The 17,482-nt window shown below is 42.2% G+C and overlaps 1 protein-coding gene across 1 annotated transcript in view; it reads right to left on the bottom strand.

Moving 5' to 3' along the window:
* LOC137653400 (DNA helicase MCM9-like) overlaps nucleotides 1–17,482 on the bottom strand; it is a 524,132-nt gene that overhangs the window by 419,538 nt on the left and 87,112 nt on the right. The window contains exon 4 of the mRNA XM_068386747.1: nucleotides 827–933. Coding sequence (XP_068242848.1) covers nucleotides 827–933 — 107 coding nt within the window. The remainder of the gene's footprint in view (nucleotides 1–826; nucleotides 934–17,482) is intronic.

Here is a 17,482-nt window from a genome sequence, read left to right as displayed (position 1 = left end):
TGTAGAGGTTCCACTGTATATTAACAGAAGTAGTACTTATCTGAAAAGCATAACCATGACAGCGGTCATCCTCGGTTACGGGGCCACAGAGGGCTCCAGTAAAGGAGGATCAGGGTGGGAGATATTGTGCAACATAACAGGAAGGGACTTGCACTTCTTGTTCTCCAGAGAAGAAGACAAGAATGGGGGATCTAACTATCTTGGCCCGCTTCTTGGGATGCTCCTGATACTTCTCCCACTGGGAGGGCGGCCACTCCCTGCCATACTCACAAGTAGAGTAATATGAATTCTGCTTACCACAGCAGTTCAGGCAAAGGGATGCGGATCAACCTTGCCTCGGCTTATGAAGGTTCCACATGGGTGACCTTCAGGGCCACGGAAAGTCGGCATAACACTAGAAGATCCACTCATAATTCACAAAACACTGTAAAAAGGTAGTTACTGAAAGGGTAATACTGTATGGAATTGATGATCATAGCGAAGGAAGGAGATACGTCTCTGACAAAGACCAGGAGTAAAGTGATCTCTACTTTGCAGTAGCTCGTTAGCGATGCCAAGCATTGGAGTTGACTAGTAACCTATTATATAGTTACCAACAAGGCACCTTTTCTTTTTTTTCTGATCTTAGTAAATTGACTTAGAGGTAAACCCATATAAATGATTCAGAAATTTATATCTGCGTTGGAACAAACAGAGGATCAGCTTAACTTTAAACATAAAAGACTATAAAAGATAAAATATACTGAAGCAAACAAAACTTGAAGAACAATAACTGGTTATTTGCCTCCTAGATAGTTATATTAAAAACAAAATAATTAATGCTTACCATATCAAAACATCATCTCCTGGCTTACAAGTACCTGCTAAATCATCTTCAAGTGTTACCCATAAAGAACGAGGGATTGTACCGATCATCAACTTTTGCACTTGCTCCTGTACATAAAATATATAAAACATGTCATTGCTTCTTAACAAAATTTTTGCATATTAAGTCTTCTTTAAATTTATTGAAATTTATTGACAATTATTCATTCAGCAGTGGGGGATTCAGGGTTATGAAGCTTCATCTGTAGTGGATAACGGGGGAGGGTGGGCTGTGGCACCCCTAGCAGTACCAGCCGAACTCGGTTGAGTCCCTTGTCAGGCTGGGAGGAACATAGAGAGTAGAGGTCCCCTTTTCTGTTTCATTTGTTTGATGTCGGCTACACCCCAAAATTGGGGGAAGTGCCTTAATATATGTATGCATGTATGTATGTCACATTAGCACAACACCAACAATGAAATAAGTTACTTGAAGTTTCTACATTTTATAAGTCAACTTCAAAATCAACTACACCCATAAGAAATTTCTGAAACTTTTTGCATTAGACAATACCAATCCAGTAGACTATCTAAGCTCGTCAAAAACTACAACCGAGTTAATAAGGAATAACTACAATGTCACTAATGTCCCAAAAAGCTTGTTTACCTATAGAAATTGTAATAGAAAAATTCAAGATAGAATACTTTACACCTAAAAACACATACAACTGTTATGTAAAACTGGATCTGCAGATATTTTAAATACTGTACTTCTTTTTATGTTTCAATTGCCCTTTTGCTTAATTAGTATCAAGTCTGTATCAGACTTCTCTGCTATTTTGTGTCAGATTCAAGTGATTCCACTGAATTTTGTAAAAAAAAAAAAAAAAAAAATACTGTGCACCCAATTTCTCTTCTCCAATATTCATTGTTTTAGCAGTCATAATGTGGAAAAAGTGCATTCTTTATTGCACCTACCTACTTCAAAGTTGAAACATAACATGCAATATCTAGTATGAGCATTTTGTGTCCCGTGTTTTCTCAGGCGCTTGGGTGTTTGCCCATGTTGCAGCTTGACCTTTTCTGAGTTGGATGACATCCTGACCTCTCAAGTGTTACAAATTTTGTCAATCTTTTCCTTAAGTTTAGAGATTTAGAAGTACTGTATTAATATTGTAAGCAGATTGCTCTATCTACTGCACATAGTAACAGGAATCTAAGACTCTATAACTAGGGACCAGTCCATTTCTCACCTACACACATGATGCTTCCAGGTTCAATATTCTTACAATTAACTCTGTTAATATTGTACCAGCTGGAATACAATTGTATTTATCAAATTGTAAATAATTTTTCTCACATGAAGATTTCTCAGCTGATGTACATTGTGATTATCTTTCTGTTTTACACATTCTACTTACAAACTCTAAAGACATTTGATGTTTTGAAAATTTTCAGTGTTGTTAACCCCATTGAAATTCTGTATGATCACTTATTCAAATAAATTTTGCTTTACGAATAAATACATCTGACAAGAAATACTAATCAGGGATGAAAATACAATAGAATTTTGATATATTTTTACTCACTTGATGTTCATATTGCTTCTTCTCCAGATGCTCATTTTATGGATGTTTACCTCCAAATCTAAATCTATAAAAAAAATCTCCATTTTCTTTCCTTTTTAGAGATACATCGCCCCAGTTAAGTAATAAAAAAATCTAGCATTTAATGATAAGTTGCACACTAGGAGCTACCTATTCTTCAATTTTTAAGTTGCAGCATTCCCTATTCACTGATATCACAAGTCAGTGGGGAGGCACATTAGCATGAATATGAGCATCAAGTGAGTAGAGAATGAGTGATTTGAAGTTCTTTGGCATCCTGACATCGAAGGTCATTGACGCCGATATTGTTTATTATGAGTAAAGATTAAAAGAATATTAAATTAAACACAAGAAAAGTGAATGTGTTACAAAAGTTAAGTAGCATTATGAAGACCTGCTTCTGATATAAATTTAAAAATGTCACTAGCATTGTATGACACATCATGTCCAAGGATCTTGAACCTGCCATTCTCACCCAGAGCCTCAAACAGATATTTATTTCTTTCTGTGCTATAAGTGGGGTATTCAGTCAACAAATGCCTCACTGTCAAGGGTACCAAACAGTTGTCGCAATATGGTTTGTGTTGAGGATAAAAAATGTTTTTATTAAAATTCTGTTTATTTCTACAAACCTCCCCTGATAAACATATTGCCAACTCCCCATACTCTGATAAAAGTGGAATATCATTAATGTAGAGAGAAAAGTCCACAGAAATTTGAAATGTATAATCCAACTAGAATTTTAGATTCAACAGGTCTGAAATTTAAAAGGAAGATCTCAAAAATCCATTTCCTAATTGGAAAGGCTATTTGGAATAACCAAAAAGAAATCTACAACTTAATTTTGTTCAAAAGATTTAGAAGGCTACAGGATCAGCAACTATAGGACCAAGAGGCCAATAATCTTGATAAGGGAGTCAGAATTTCTCAAGGCAATCTCCATTTAACACTGGGTAGAAACATTATTGAACTGCCTCTAGAATTCTTTGTCAAAATAAAACTTTCTGCAAAATTTACAAGATGTAGGCTTACTTCTAATATCTAAAAATTGTAATTAAGCTCAAAAAGGTACAATAGAATGGAAAACTAAGAACTGAAACAAAAATTAACAAAAAAGATAAAATTAGAACAAGGCCAAAAGAAAAGTGTGAAAAACGAGTTTGAAAACAAGGAAGAGGAGACTTGCTTGGCAAAAGTTAAAATGGAAACGAACGATTATTCAGAATACAAGATTGCAACAAAAAACCAATATGGAGTATTGGTACAACATTGGTTGTGCAAAATTGAGCAAGGATGATATAAAATGCTGCATAAAGACTAGTCTCCCTTGGTTTTGTAGATGAATTGAGTGAATGATTTAGAGTTCTCTGGCATCCTGACATCGAAGGTCATGAACGCCGATATTGTTTGTTAAAAAATAAAAAGTAAAAGAATATTCAAGTTAAAACCGTAAAAGTGAAGATATCCTTATAAAATTTAAATAGCTTTCAGAAGACCTGCTTCTGATATAAATCTAAAATTACCGCTAGCATTCTATGACATATCATTTCCAAGAATCTTGGCAAGGATAAACCTGCCATCCTCACCTTGAGCCTCAAAGAGATATCTATTTCTTATGGTGCTAAAAGTGGGGTATACAGTCAACAAATACCCCACTGTCAAGGGTACCAAACAGCCGTCGCAATAGAGCTGGTGCTGGCCAGCCAGCAGAATCTTGTGTGTCAACCGAGTGTGACTGATGCAGAAACAACAAAAGAGTAGTGTCCCACTTTCAAGACATCATATTATACCTCCAAAGAGATATAGCATTAGTTGTTTCTGCCATCTTCCTTCCAACTAAACTATCGCGATGCTTTTGCCAATTATTATAAAACAAGTTCTTAATGCTAGAAAAAAAAATTCTTACAGAGAATGACAATAAATCTGCCTTCGCATTTTCAGACACACCTACATGTGCCAGAATCCAGCTTAAATCGAACTGTTATACATCTCAGCCCAATAATAAAAAGCCACTTATAAATTAAAGGCTTACTGGAAATAAAAACTTGTAAAGCTTGTAGGATAATTCCTTCATAACTAAAGATGGTTAAATTGCCCTCTTTTTTTAACATTATTTTTGCAATAGCAGTTAGTATGCCATATAGTAAGACAGTAAATATAGAAGATACTAGAAGTGCACCTATACAATTAAAAGCACTATCATATACTCCAAATCCACCACCAGTGTTGTGAATTCTTGCAGATCACGAGAGAATATTATTTATTATTTTGGCAGAATTACTGTGTAGTTTTCAATTCCCCATAGTTTCAGATTCCGACTTAGTAGGCTAACCATTATCCAGATATTGTACTGGAACAACGGTTATGGCGTTCAAGCACTTACCCACACTAGTCCATTTGTAGGTTTCCAACGGAGATGCAAAATGCTGAACTTAAAACGACTTTATTCAGACAAGTACAGGATACTTACAAATACTGATGGGGGAAGTAGCATGTTGAAAATACACTATAATTAGTTAAAACAGTCGACGACTGCAAATAAGGTTGAACAATTTACAAGAGTGACCCTCTTGGAGTTGCTTCCGTGAGCTCGTGATACCAACTGACATCCTAACTTGCAGCTCGAACTTTTAACATATTTTTGTTTAAATTTTTTAAGTGTTTAATTTAAAAAATCACACATTCAGAATCACTTCTATGAAATTAAATTGCTAAAAATAAACAATTACAAATAAAATAAATTTCTTTTCCTCTAACATTTTCATTTTATTTGTGATTTTAACTGAAACAATGAATTCTCTACAACCAGCATCAGATTTGGAGCCATCAGTATGCAGCATATAAAGTAGATTCCTATGTTCTTCAACATGTTCCATACAAGACCTGGCTTCTAAGTGAGTCATGTTCTTTTTTATACCAATAAAATATTTGAGGAAAGATATCTCTGGTAATTACCATATAATTGAAAAGACTAGCAGAAAATACTGATTAAGGATACTAAGGATGTCATAAACTGTAGCTATGTAAACATACAATCTGTTGGTAATAAAACTATTCAAATTCAAGAAATGATTAATGGAAAATATTTGAACATACTAGCATTATCTAAAACAAGGTTAAATCACTTTGACAAGGCTAAGATCACTGAAATGACCCCCCCCCCCCCCCCCACCACACACACACATGCTTTTTTTCATATTCTGAGAGAGGTAAGTTTGAAGAAGGGGAGGGGGTGTCGGGCTTTTCATCCATAAAGGATACTCAAATCTCAAAATAATAAGAGCTATTGTAACAAGCTTTGAATATATATAAATAAACTTTATGCACAAAAACAAAACAATGTCCAGTGTAAAACTTTACAAACCTCCGAGAACAAATAATATCTTCTTTTAAGAATTCAGTGTACTCATCGGGATGATTATCATGGAAAAATGAATTAGTTATTTGTGGACACTTAAATCTTTGGATGGATGATACATCAAATCTTGATGTTTCAATATTTAGGGAGTTATTGGAATCATATCAATTGATAAATAATGTTGAATGTGTAACTGCTTTGACTGGGCATATATTGAACTTAGTTTCAAGTGATGGAAGGAATAACATTGTATTCGATACGTAAGTAAACGAGAAATGCACTATCTATCCAGTGGATAAAACATATTACGTTTAGACTACCTCTACAGAAACGCAGTAGTGAAGAATATAAACTTTAGACATGAATCAAACTTCTCTCCTTTTGTATTTATTGAAGAAGTTACACAAAAAATAAATGATGCTATCAGCATTTCCTGCAATCATAATAACAAATGTTTGTTGGGCGCTGTGTGTGTTGACTGTCTTATGACCATATACAATAGGGTGAGTAAAAGTGAATTTGATACCATGTATCCACTGATAGAAAAGACTATAATTGTTAAAGATCAATCTCTGTGGTTTGGTGGAGAGACTTTAGATAAAAAGAGGGAAGTAAGACGTACAAAATAAAAGTTAAAAAGCTTAAAAACTGAAAGTAAATGAGTAGAATGCAAAACTGCAATGTGCTAATATAATTACCAAATAAGAAGAATGTTACTGGAATCAGTAAGGAACGGCAGGGGTCATTTGTCTTAGATAGCCACTACGCATCACAAGGAACTGGGTATCCTTTGATGAATTTAGCCAATGAGTCCTCTATGGATTTAGTCAGTCTATGGAAAAAGAAAATGACAGAATGGCTGCCAGTCCCAGGCATAGCGGGGTGCTAAAACTCTCTGGGTTATAAATACTAAAGAAAAATTGAAAATTGGTAATAAGAATGTCAGAACCATAAATCAGAATGGGAAGTTACTATAAGTGGAGAATGAATATATGAAATATAGTTTGGATATTTTTGCTGTAAGTGAAACATGTTGCACAGGCATTGGTAAAATAATCTTAGACCAAGGCAATACAGTAATACCTTGAGATACGAGTGTCCCAACAAACGAGAAATTTGAGATACGAGGAAAATTTCGAGCAAATATTTGTCCAGAGATACGAGAAAAATTTGATACGAGAAAAATTTGAGATACGAGGCAGTTCCCTGAGCAGCTCCTAGGTGGCCGAGTGTGCGAGAGGCTTCTCACCAGGACAGCATCGCTCCCTCTTTCCCGTCGGATCTCCGTCGCGTAAAGTTATCTACGAGTATCAGCCGTCATGTTTGCTTATTCTAAGTGCTTTTTCGTTAATCACTACAGAATTAAGTTAATAAGCAATGGGTCCAAAGCAAGCGGGTGCAAACAAGGGTAGTGAAAAGAAAAAGCGTATGATGACAATCGAGATAAAGCATGAAATAATAAAAAAAACATGAGAGCGGTGTGCGAAAGACTGAGCTGGCTCGCCAATGGGAGAGGAGTCGTTGGCGCCCACTCGTGTCCGAGTATTGGGTTCTGTCGTTAGCCATCAGCCTCCTATCTTTGGGGTGGGTGCTTATGTCTGATGTGGCTGTTAAGTCCTAGTCTGTGGTGGAAGAGTCGCGGACAGTGTTCACAAGGGAGGGTAGGTGGTGGGCGGGGCTGTTCTAATCGCTCTCTCCTTCTTCTCCTCCTAGCCTCCTCATTTTGTCTCCTCCTCTCCTCGAAGTCCACGGTGCCATGGTGTACTGTCCTCCTCCAGGTTTTCCTGTCCCTGGCTGTTTCTTCCCATGAGGAAGGATCGATGTCAGTTAGAGCCAGGGTGCACTTTAGTTGATCTTTATAGCGCATTTTCGGGGCTCCTCGTGGTCTGGTGCCCTGGGTCAGTTCTCCGTAGAATATTTTCTTTGGGAGCCTAGATGGATCCATCCTATGCACGTGTCCTATCCAGCGGAGGCGGTGGTGGATGATGGTGGCCTCCACGCTGGTCAGCGAGGCACGTTCTAAGACTTGTAGGTGGTGTGGCTCTCCCAGGGGATTTTCAAGATCTGCCTCAATTTCATTTGTTGGAAGCGTTCTAGGTTTTTAAGATCGTTTCTATATAGCGTCCATGTTTCACATGCATACAGGAGCATGGAGAGGACTACTGCCCTGAACACCATTATTTTGGTGGTCATTGTCAGTGCGTGGTTGTTAAATACGCGGCAGTTGAGTCGGCCAAAGGCGGAGTGGGCTGCCCTGATCCTGTTCTCCACGTCCTTTTTGCTTGTGGGAGCTGATGTTAGGATGCTCCCTAGGTAGGAGAACTGGTCCACCTGTTCTAACGGTTGGTCATTCACTGTGGTATTGAAGTTGGGGAGCATCAGTCCTGGTGGATGTTGGACGAGGGTCTTGGTTTTGTCTGTGTTGACTTGCATCCCAAAACGTTTGTAGGCAGAGTTGTATGCATCAGCTAACAACTGCAGGTCCTCTGCTGTCTGACCTGGGGTGGCATTGTCGTCAGCATACTGCAGTTCTCGCACTGCACACAAGGTGGTCTTGGTTCTGGCGCGGAGTCTAGCGAGGTTGAAAGCGTCTCCATCCATGCGGGAACGTAGGTCGACTGAGGGTGTGTCTGGGGGAATCTCATTGAGCATTGCTGCGGTGTATAGCGAGAAACACGTTGGGGCCAGAACACAGCCCTGCTTCAGGCCGCCGTTGATGGGGAATGGGTCTGAAAGAGAGTTCTGGTGGCAGACTCTCCAAACCATTCCGTCATGGAGGGCACGCACCAGCTTGACAAAATCGGGTGGGCAGCCATATCTTTTGAGGACAGCCCACATGGCAGGTCGAGGTACTTTGTCGAAGGCCTTTTTAAAATCCCAGAAGATGAACATTATGGGCTGTTGTTGTTCGAGGCTTTTCTCTTGTAGTTGTCGCGCACAGAAGATCATGTCTATGGTCCCGCGGGAAGGTCGAAAGCCGCACTGGGACTCTGGCAGGACGTCTTCTGCGAGAATAAGGAGGCGGTCAAGGAGAATCCGAGCGAAAATCTTACTCGCGATGCTTAGTAGTGATATTCCCCGGTAGTTGTTACAGTTCTCCCTGTCTCCCTTCTTGAAGATGGTAATGATGTTTGCATCGCGGAAGTCACTGGGGGGGGGGGGGTCTTGGTCTCCCATATTTTCAGTATAAGGAGCATCAAAAGGTTCCTCAAGCCGGGGCCACCGTGAGTGAGGAGCTCCAACGGGATGTTGTCTGGCCCTGGGGCTTTGCCGGGCTTCATGTGCTGCAGGGCCTTGTTGAAGTCATGGATGGAGGGTGGTAGTGCCATCCAGTGACGGACGGGATGCTGCGAGGTCATTCACAGGAGATCGTCTGGGGTGTCTGCTTGGTCATTGAGGAGGTTCTCAAAGTGAGACCTCCACCTGGCCAGGATGCCCTCGCTGTCGGTGATGGTCGTGGCCCCATCCACGCCCACTGATGACCGTGTGAGACCGAATATTTCCTTTGTTGCTGCACAGAAGCTGCGCAGGTAAACCTCAACAATATGTACCAATCTCAAGCAGAAGGATGCTATAAGGAAGGAAATCAGACACATGTTAGCGAAGTGGCAGGAGTTTCCTGATTTTATGGAAAAGAGGCACCCGGACAAGTTGGCGTGTGGTCGTGCGTTAGCCTTTTGTGACGACACTTGCGTACGTCATTTTTTGGATCAAGCCATGTCGACCTGATGGAAGGTTCCTATTCTTAGCTTTCAAAGGGATATTTGGCTACAGTGATATTCCCAGAGAAGTGACTTATAGGTCTCCAGAATTCTAACTCCTGGGGCGAATATCCTTAAAATTTCTCTGAAGGATATCGCATAAAATAAGGGGACGTATATCTTGATACGACACATAGCAATCTTCACCCCGAATATCGTTTTCGCTTCGAGACGTAAAGTGGCTAAACTGAAGGGGAGCCGTTATCAACGTTACCCTTCCTCCCATACTATTACATGGCTCCAAGATGGTGCTCAATTCCTATTTCAGTAGCGATTGTGCACGGTGTTTTTCTCTGTTATCTAACGTTTTTTATCGTTATTGAGAGGATTTAATATGCAATCTCCAGCTGCTTCTGCCTCTGGAAAGTTGAGTATTTATTCTTTACAGTGTATAATTTTTAGCTCCTACTTCACAGTGAAATTAGTTTAATTTAATGTGTTTTGGAGCTTGGCTGGTCACAGGAGGCACCATGGGTGCTGTCGTTCGTTATGCATGTGTTATTTAGTTAGCAGAACGACATTTCCGGTGGTAATAGCATTAATAAATTATGAAAGCTATTTAGGCACAATTATACTAGTAAAGATATATTATGCATACAAATTTTCTCTTCCTTATGTCGATCGTATACGTTAGAGTTTCGATGATTTAGGTAACCAAGATCTCGCCCTGCGCTAGGCTACCTAGCCTATGCGCTTTAGTATACTTTCATACATTATCCCCGGTTACCGTCGTGTATCGTTTTATCAATTCAACAGGAGATAGTATATCTCCTAGAATTAATTATATGATTCGATACTCGTCTCCTGTGGAGATTTAAGGGTAATCCCTCCTTCCCTCTGAGTGCTGCCATAGGCGACAACCCTATCTTAGTCTTGCCATAGAGTAGTTCACTCTGACTTGATTAAGCTAGTATTTTCAGTCTCCCGCCCTTGCTGGAGAGTTTACCGGCTTGGGTGTTCGACAGAACCTCAGAGTATTCAGTCTTTCTTCCAGCGGCCGAGCGGCAGGGCGAGTAGTCACTCCCCTGCCGGCTTAGAGCTGTCGGCATAGGAGGCTAAGCGTCCCTAGGTCGCACTTGAAGTGGTAGTATGATGCCGCCACCTTCTCCCCTGCGGTCTAGAAGACTAGTCCAGTTTCGGCAGACCCTAAGCTGAAGAATAAATATTCTTCTGCTGCCTAAGATGGCGCCAATACTGAAACAAAGTTTCAACCTTGCCGCCTTCTTCTACAATCCTGTGACCGTCGTCCTGCAATATCACCACTTGCCGGGTAGATTGTGGTGCTGGCCAGGCTCCTACGTAAGCAGCTGTATATTCACTCAGTCTTTCCCTTATGGACGCAAGGCTCCGGGAAAGGTTCTGCCGGCTGTGACGGATGCTGGTGGGAGACCTCTCTGCTGCTGAGTGTTCCTCAGTCCTCCCTTAGACTGCCATCCACATTCCTGAAACCGGCAATGACCGGCAACGGATCTTGTGGCTGAATGGAAGCTTGAATGATGCATTCTCCCCTTCCATTTGAACCCTCATTCTGGAGGAAGGCAGTAAGGTTATATACTTACACCCTTATTTATTGTAAACATACATTTTAATAAAGCAGCCCTTTACTCCATGCTTTCTCTCTCTGTCAGCTAGTGCTGCCAGGTACTAACACAGCCGGCAGCATGTCGGCTGGACTGGACCAGTGCAGTCAGGTACTACCCAGCCAGCGTGCCGGACTGTGCTGCCAGGTGCTAGCCTAGCCGGCAGGATGCCGGCTGAACTACAGCATGTGATTATACAGTAGCCAGTATATTTGCAGTATATACTGCAGACAGAAAACTATAGTATATATTATACAGTAGTTATTTTCCAACATACCTTGTGTACCCTTGCACAGTCTATTGCTGAGACCAATCCTATATTGAAAGAAAAGAATTCCTTCAATACTCTGATTAGAAATCAGTTAATAACTTACCCACAATATTAAATAATTTAAGAAGGGTCAGTGGTAGCATACACTTATTCTATTCATAGAGGTTAGAACCCTTCTCCTTTGAGTTTGCCCTGATAAAGGAAACTCTATAACCTTAATATTGGGGGAAGGTCACAGCAATTGGCTGGAAAGGAGACACAAATATGTGTCTTTCCTATTTCCCTTCTAGCTTACTATCCTAAGCTGTAATGGTTAAAATATTAATATTTTGCATAATCTGTTTATCATGTGAGATAAACAACTGCATACTCATTTAATTTTCCTTTCTTTACAGGAGGATCCCCAGATGAAAGGCAATGTGATCTTCTGCAACCATAGGAGTAGGAACTTCTACGGTCACAAAGCGTGCAGGTCTCATGCCCCCTGCACCATCACTACCGAAACCCTGCGGTACTGGGACCCAGAGGACTGCAATATCTGCCGGACCTTGGTGACCGAAGGTTTCGACGACCCCAAGTCAATGGAGTCGAGGGATGCGGCATGAGAAAAGCTAGGCAAGTGGGTACGAGGGTTCCAGAAGAACTCTCCGGGACCAGATTGCCATCGAGACGGATGTCAGTGAGGCGTTGCAAGGCATGGACATCCACCAGGAGGAAAGGATGTCTGAAGTGCCCACGGACACTGAAAAGGATCTACTAAAGGATGATCCCGAGGATTAGTCTACTCTACCTCCGGAAATAGAAGATGATGTTGAGTCGGAGTCCCTTCTGTCTGTGCCAGCACCGGAGCCGTTACCCTCGACATCTTCAGCTTCTACCCCTCCATTGGACAACATGAGCCAGACACTGGCCAATCTCACGGCCTTAATGGAGAACATTCGCAAGCAAGGCGAAGCAAGGGAAGCGAGACTCGAGAGAGAGCTCCGGGAAGCTCCACTTACCGCCTCCCGGGGGTCATACAAGCGACCCAGAGTTCAAGACCACCCAGCCTGCTCCAAAACCAATCCCTGGAGGTACGCGTAGTTTATGCCGATTTCTAACGGCAAACTCTACATCTCGGAGAAGATGGGAGCTGTCCCCTTAGACGACATCCAGTTTTGGACAAGCTTTAACGCTTACCCTGATTGCTTCATTCGACTGAAACATGAACCAACGCCAAAAGAGGAGACGGAACCGAAGGAGGTCATGGTTTTCAACCACGATAAGGCACAGGCTCTCTTGTCGAGTAGCCTGAAAAAGGCGGGCTAATCAAACTCGAAAGTGTCTGCCCTGAGCAAGAAACAGCCTACCTTTCTTGCTCATGCTTCAATAGCCTTTCCCTTTACGTCGAAGGCATTTAAAACTGTTGCCAAGGCAGTGGAGGCAGGCAAACCATGCCCTGCACTAGAGGAGTGCAGGCCTCTGTCGTTAGCCTTGCACATGGAAGAGCAGGAATGGAAGGAAGTCCACCTAACCTTCTCAGTAGGGAAACTGGACGCAGACATCGCTGGACGACAGTTTAGTGAGAATCTCCCTAAACTTTCTAACTTTCTCTTACGCACGGAACAAGAAATGAAGGAGAGACTTGATGCATCCTTATCCCTGCATAGAGATGTGTGCAGGCCAAATAAGTATCCCAGACATGCTCATGGTTCTGGCCAAAATGCATATGGACACCCTAGTAAAGGACCTTTATGCTTTAATGAAGGCTAGGAGAGCCTGTAGAGAGTTCGTGATCGCTGCTGCAACAGTGAAACACGAACCCAGGAAGCTGATATCTTCTAACATCTGGAGTAAAGACCTCTTCCAGAACGAAGTAGTCAAAGAGGTAGTTGAGAAAGCCACCACAGAGAATAGGAACCTTCTCCAAAAGTGGGGCATCTCCTCAAAGAGGAAGTCTTTCCCGGATGCGGGTCCCCAACCTAAAAGGAAGACGAAGAAGCCTAGACTTCCCCCTCGGCCTGCTCAACAACATCCACAGTCACCATGACCGTGGTGCCCCAAGTGGTGGCCCAAACACAGACCACCTTCCAAGTGGTGCCTCAACAGCTGGTTCCCCAGTCACCAGCATTCAACCCCGGGTTTGAGAGGCAAACCACTACCTTTCGGCCGAAAGGTAAAGGATCCAGACGGGGCTCCTCTTGACATCCCTCAAGAGGTAGGGGAGGACAGGTAAACCCTCCGAACAATCAAAGCTAGGAGATGCTTCCGGTAGGAGGGAGGCTCTAACATTTTCAGGATCGTTGGACCTTCGATCCTTGGGCCCAAGGACTAATCAAGAATAGACTAGGATGGAAGTGGAGCAAGTCTCCACCATCATTTCCTCAATTCTTCCAACACTCCACCCCCTCATTAGAAGAATATACCTTAGAGCTCTTGACCAAACAGTTTATAAGGAAAGCAAAGTCCATCAAATTCCAAGGAAGGCTGTTTTGTGTTCCCAAGAAGGAATCAGACGAACTCAGAGTCATTCTGGACTTGTCGCCACTCAACAACTTCATAGAAAACAGCAAGTTCAGGATGTTAACCCTTCAACACATAAGGACCCTGTTACCCAAAGGGGCATTCACAATCTTGATAGACCTGGCAGATGCCTATTGGCACCTTCTAGTCAGTCCCCCACTCTCCTCCTACCTAGGATTCAATTAACAGAAGAAAAAGTATGTCTTCTGAGCCATACCCTTCGGACTAAACATAGCCCAAGGATCTTCACGAAACTTGCAGACGCAGTCGTGCAACAACTATGCCTAGAAGGTGTTCAGGTAGCAGCGTACCTGGACGACTGGCTGCAAGCATCCAAGAAAGTGATCCAGTTCCTGGAAAATCTGGATGCAAGATCAACTTCAAAAAGTCTACACTCTCTTAAGCTCAAGAGTTTCAATGGCTGGAAATCCATTGGAACCTGAGGTCACACCACCTCTCCATTCCCTCTGGAAAGAGGAGGGAGATCGCAGGGTCTTTCAAGAGACTACTGAAATATGACAGGATCTCAAGACGACAACAGGAAAGAGTACTGGGCTCTCCAGTTCGCAGCAGTAACAGACCCAGTGCTAAGAGCACAGCTGAAAGATGCGTCAAGAGTCTGGAGAAGATACACATCAAATGCTCGTAGAGATCTAAAAAGACCGATACCAGCCTTACTACGATCACTTCTCAAGCCGTGGTCGAAGGCCAAGAGCCCAACGAGTACCGTGCCCTTGCAACCACCTCCCCCATCGGTGACCATCCACACGGATGCCTCGACGGAAGGATGGAGAGATCACTCTCATCAAAGGGAAGTCCAAGGGATTAGGTCATCTCTGTTCAAGGCCTTTCACATCAATATTTCGGAGGCCATGGCAGTCCTCTTGACGTTGAAAAAACTCTCCCCTCGCAGATCAGTCCACATCAGTCTGATCTTGGACAGCGAAGTAATAGTGAGATGTCTGAACCGACAAGGCTCGAGATCGCCCAAAACTAATCAGCAGTTCACTTACAAGGGTTCCGCAATGTGACAGCGGACGCTCTATCCAGGCTCGAGCCGATAGAGTCAGAATGGTCCCAAGACGCAGACTCATTCTCCTCCATCTTGGAGCAAGTCCCGGAACTGCAGATCGATCTCTTCGCGATGAGCGACAACAAGAAACTACCTCGATATGTAGCCCATACGAAGACCCTCTGGCGGAGGTAACGGAACGAATGGACCCAGATTTACCTGTTCCCTCCAACCAATCTCCTACTGAAGGTCCTCAACAAGCTGAGATCCCTTCAGGGAACGGCAGCTCCAGCGGCCCCTAAGTGGCCCTAGAGCAACTGGTTCCCTCTAGTGATGGAACTGAAGCTGAGGCTGGTCCCTCTACCGAACACAGCACTATCTCAACGGGTTCAGAAGTCGACTGTCTTCGCTTCATCACAGAAAACCCAAAACCTTCATCTCATGATTTTCTCGCCTTAGCTGTTAAGAAAAGATTTGGGATCTCAAAAGGCAGTATAAACTTCTTAGAAGAATAAAAGTCCAAGTCAACTAGAAGACAATATGAATCGTCTTGGAAAAAGTGGGTTGCTTTCGTTAAAACAATAGGACCGAAAGAAATCTCAATAAACTTTTGTCTGTCCTTCTTTATCCATCTTCATGAACAAGGTCTGGCTGCCAACACGATAACTACGTGTAAGTCAGCCCTGACTAGACCTCTTCTATACACCTTCCAAGTGGATCTGACGAACGAAATCTTTAACAAGATCCCGAAGGCATGCGCTAGCCTTAGGCCTGCAGCTCCTCCAAAGCCCATTTCATGGTCCTTGGACAAGGTCCTACATTATGCTTCAACTGTGAACAATGAAGATTGTTCTTTCAAGAATCTAACCCAAAAGGTCATTTTCCTGTTCGCTATAGCCTCAGGGACAAGAGTTAGTGAAATAGTAGCCCTATCAAGAAACGAGGGCCACATTCAGTTCACAGAAGCGGGAGAACGCAATCTCTTTCCTGATCCAACCTTTCTCGCCAAGAACAAGCTACCCACTAAGAGATGGGGTCCCTGGAGAATCTGCCCTCTGAAGGAAGATGACTCTCTGTGTCCAGTAGAGTGTCTAAAGGTCTATCTTCGAAGAACTTCAGACTTCAGGGGAGGACAGCTCTTCAAAGGAGAAACTTCAGGATCAAACTTATCCCTAAAACAACTAAGGGCAACACTCACCTACTTCATTCGCAGAGCTGATCCTGACAGTACACCTGCAGGTCATGATCCGAGAAAAATTGCTTCATCACTGAACTTTTTTCAGTATATGGACTTTGTGCATCTTCGCTCATATACTAGATGGAAGTCATCCAGAGTGTTCTACAAACACTATGCAAAGCAAGTGCATTAACTGAAGCATTACATGGTGGCAGCAGGTAGTATATTAAAACCTGTCATCTAGTGCTGCGATGAACAGTGAATTGATTGGGACTATCAATTAGGGCAAAAAGGTGTTGACACTTCCAGTGCGATACTTTTCAAGTGGTGTCACTATGGTGACACTAAGACTGTTCAAAATCTTAGGTGTGGAATTATACAGATAACACTTGTGCCGTGTGTACATAGTACACAGTGTTGATAGTACAAAACATTTACAGAAAATTATATTAGAAAATTTTATCAAAATTTTCAAATTTCAGAGTGGCACTACAAATTTCTTCCCTTTCAGGTAGAAAAAGCTTTTCTGTCTATGTCGTACGTATAATCCCCTTAACACGTTACAGTTGTTATTCCATTTGGTCATTTATTCGAAATAAATGTCTACTAGAGTATAATTGCGTCTTATTTCGCCCTGCAATTAGCACAATAAATATAGCCAGAGTTCTCTTACTTATTTACCTAAGTATGATTGTATGCTTATAAACAATGGATATAGTTGATAATTAGTTGTTCCGACAACATATGCAAACCATGAGACTTTTGTGTATCTAGTTGATACTTATGTTTGTTCATATAATATATGCAAACTTTGAGACCCTTTTCTACTGTCTAGTATGACTCTTCCCTGCAGGGGCAAGGAAGCCCTAACATTGTTCCATGATTAGTGGTAGTGATGTATAACGGTAACGTCATATGTCTCAATGATCCGGATGACCATAGAAAAAATTGTCCCAAGGTCAAGGCACTTATGAAAATCCACAGATACAGTACTTTCAAGTAATTCTCTGGTACACTTCCATCAGGACGACATGGCTTGAGCCCCAAAAATGGATTTTGAAGCGAAGCGAAAAATCTATTTTTGGGTGAGATAGCCGTGTCGTCCTGATGGACCCGCCCTCCTTTTTCCGGATAAGAAAAAGGCTTAGGCAAGATCCCTCCCAAAACTACTATATCTGTAGCACCATGCTCAATGCTACAAGGAATGAGCGCCATCTTAGAGCCATGTAATAGTATGGGAGGAACGGTAACCTTGATAATGGCTCCCCTTCAGTTTAGCCACTTTCCCCCTCGAAGCGAAAACACTATTCGGGGTGAAGATTGCTATGCGTCGTATCAAGATATACGTCCCTTGATTTTATGCAATATCCTTAAGAGGAATTTTAAGGATATTCGCGCCAGGAGTTAGAATTC

Source organism: Palaemon carinicauda, chromosome 14 (assembly GCF_036898095.1).
Source record: "Palaemon carinicauda isolate YSFRI2023 chromosome 14, ASM3689809v2, whole genome shotgun sequence".
Classification (NCBI taxonomy): domain Eukaryota; kingdom Metazoa; phylum Arthropoda; class Malacostraca; order Decapoda; family Palaemonidae; genus Palaemon; species Palaemon carinicauda.
The sequence above is the reverse complement of the archived record's forward strand: the minus strand, read 5'-3'. Positions and strand labels throughout refer to the sequence as shown.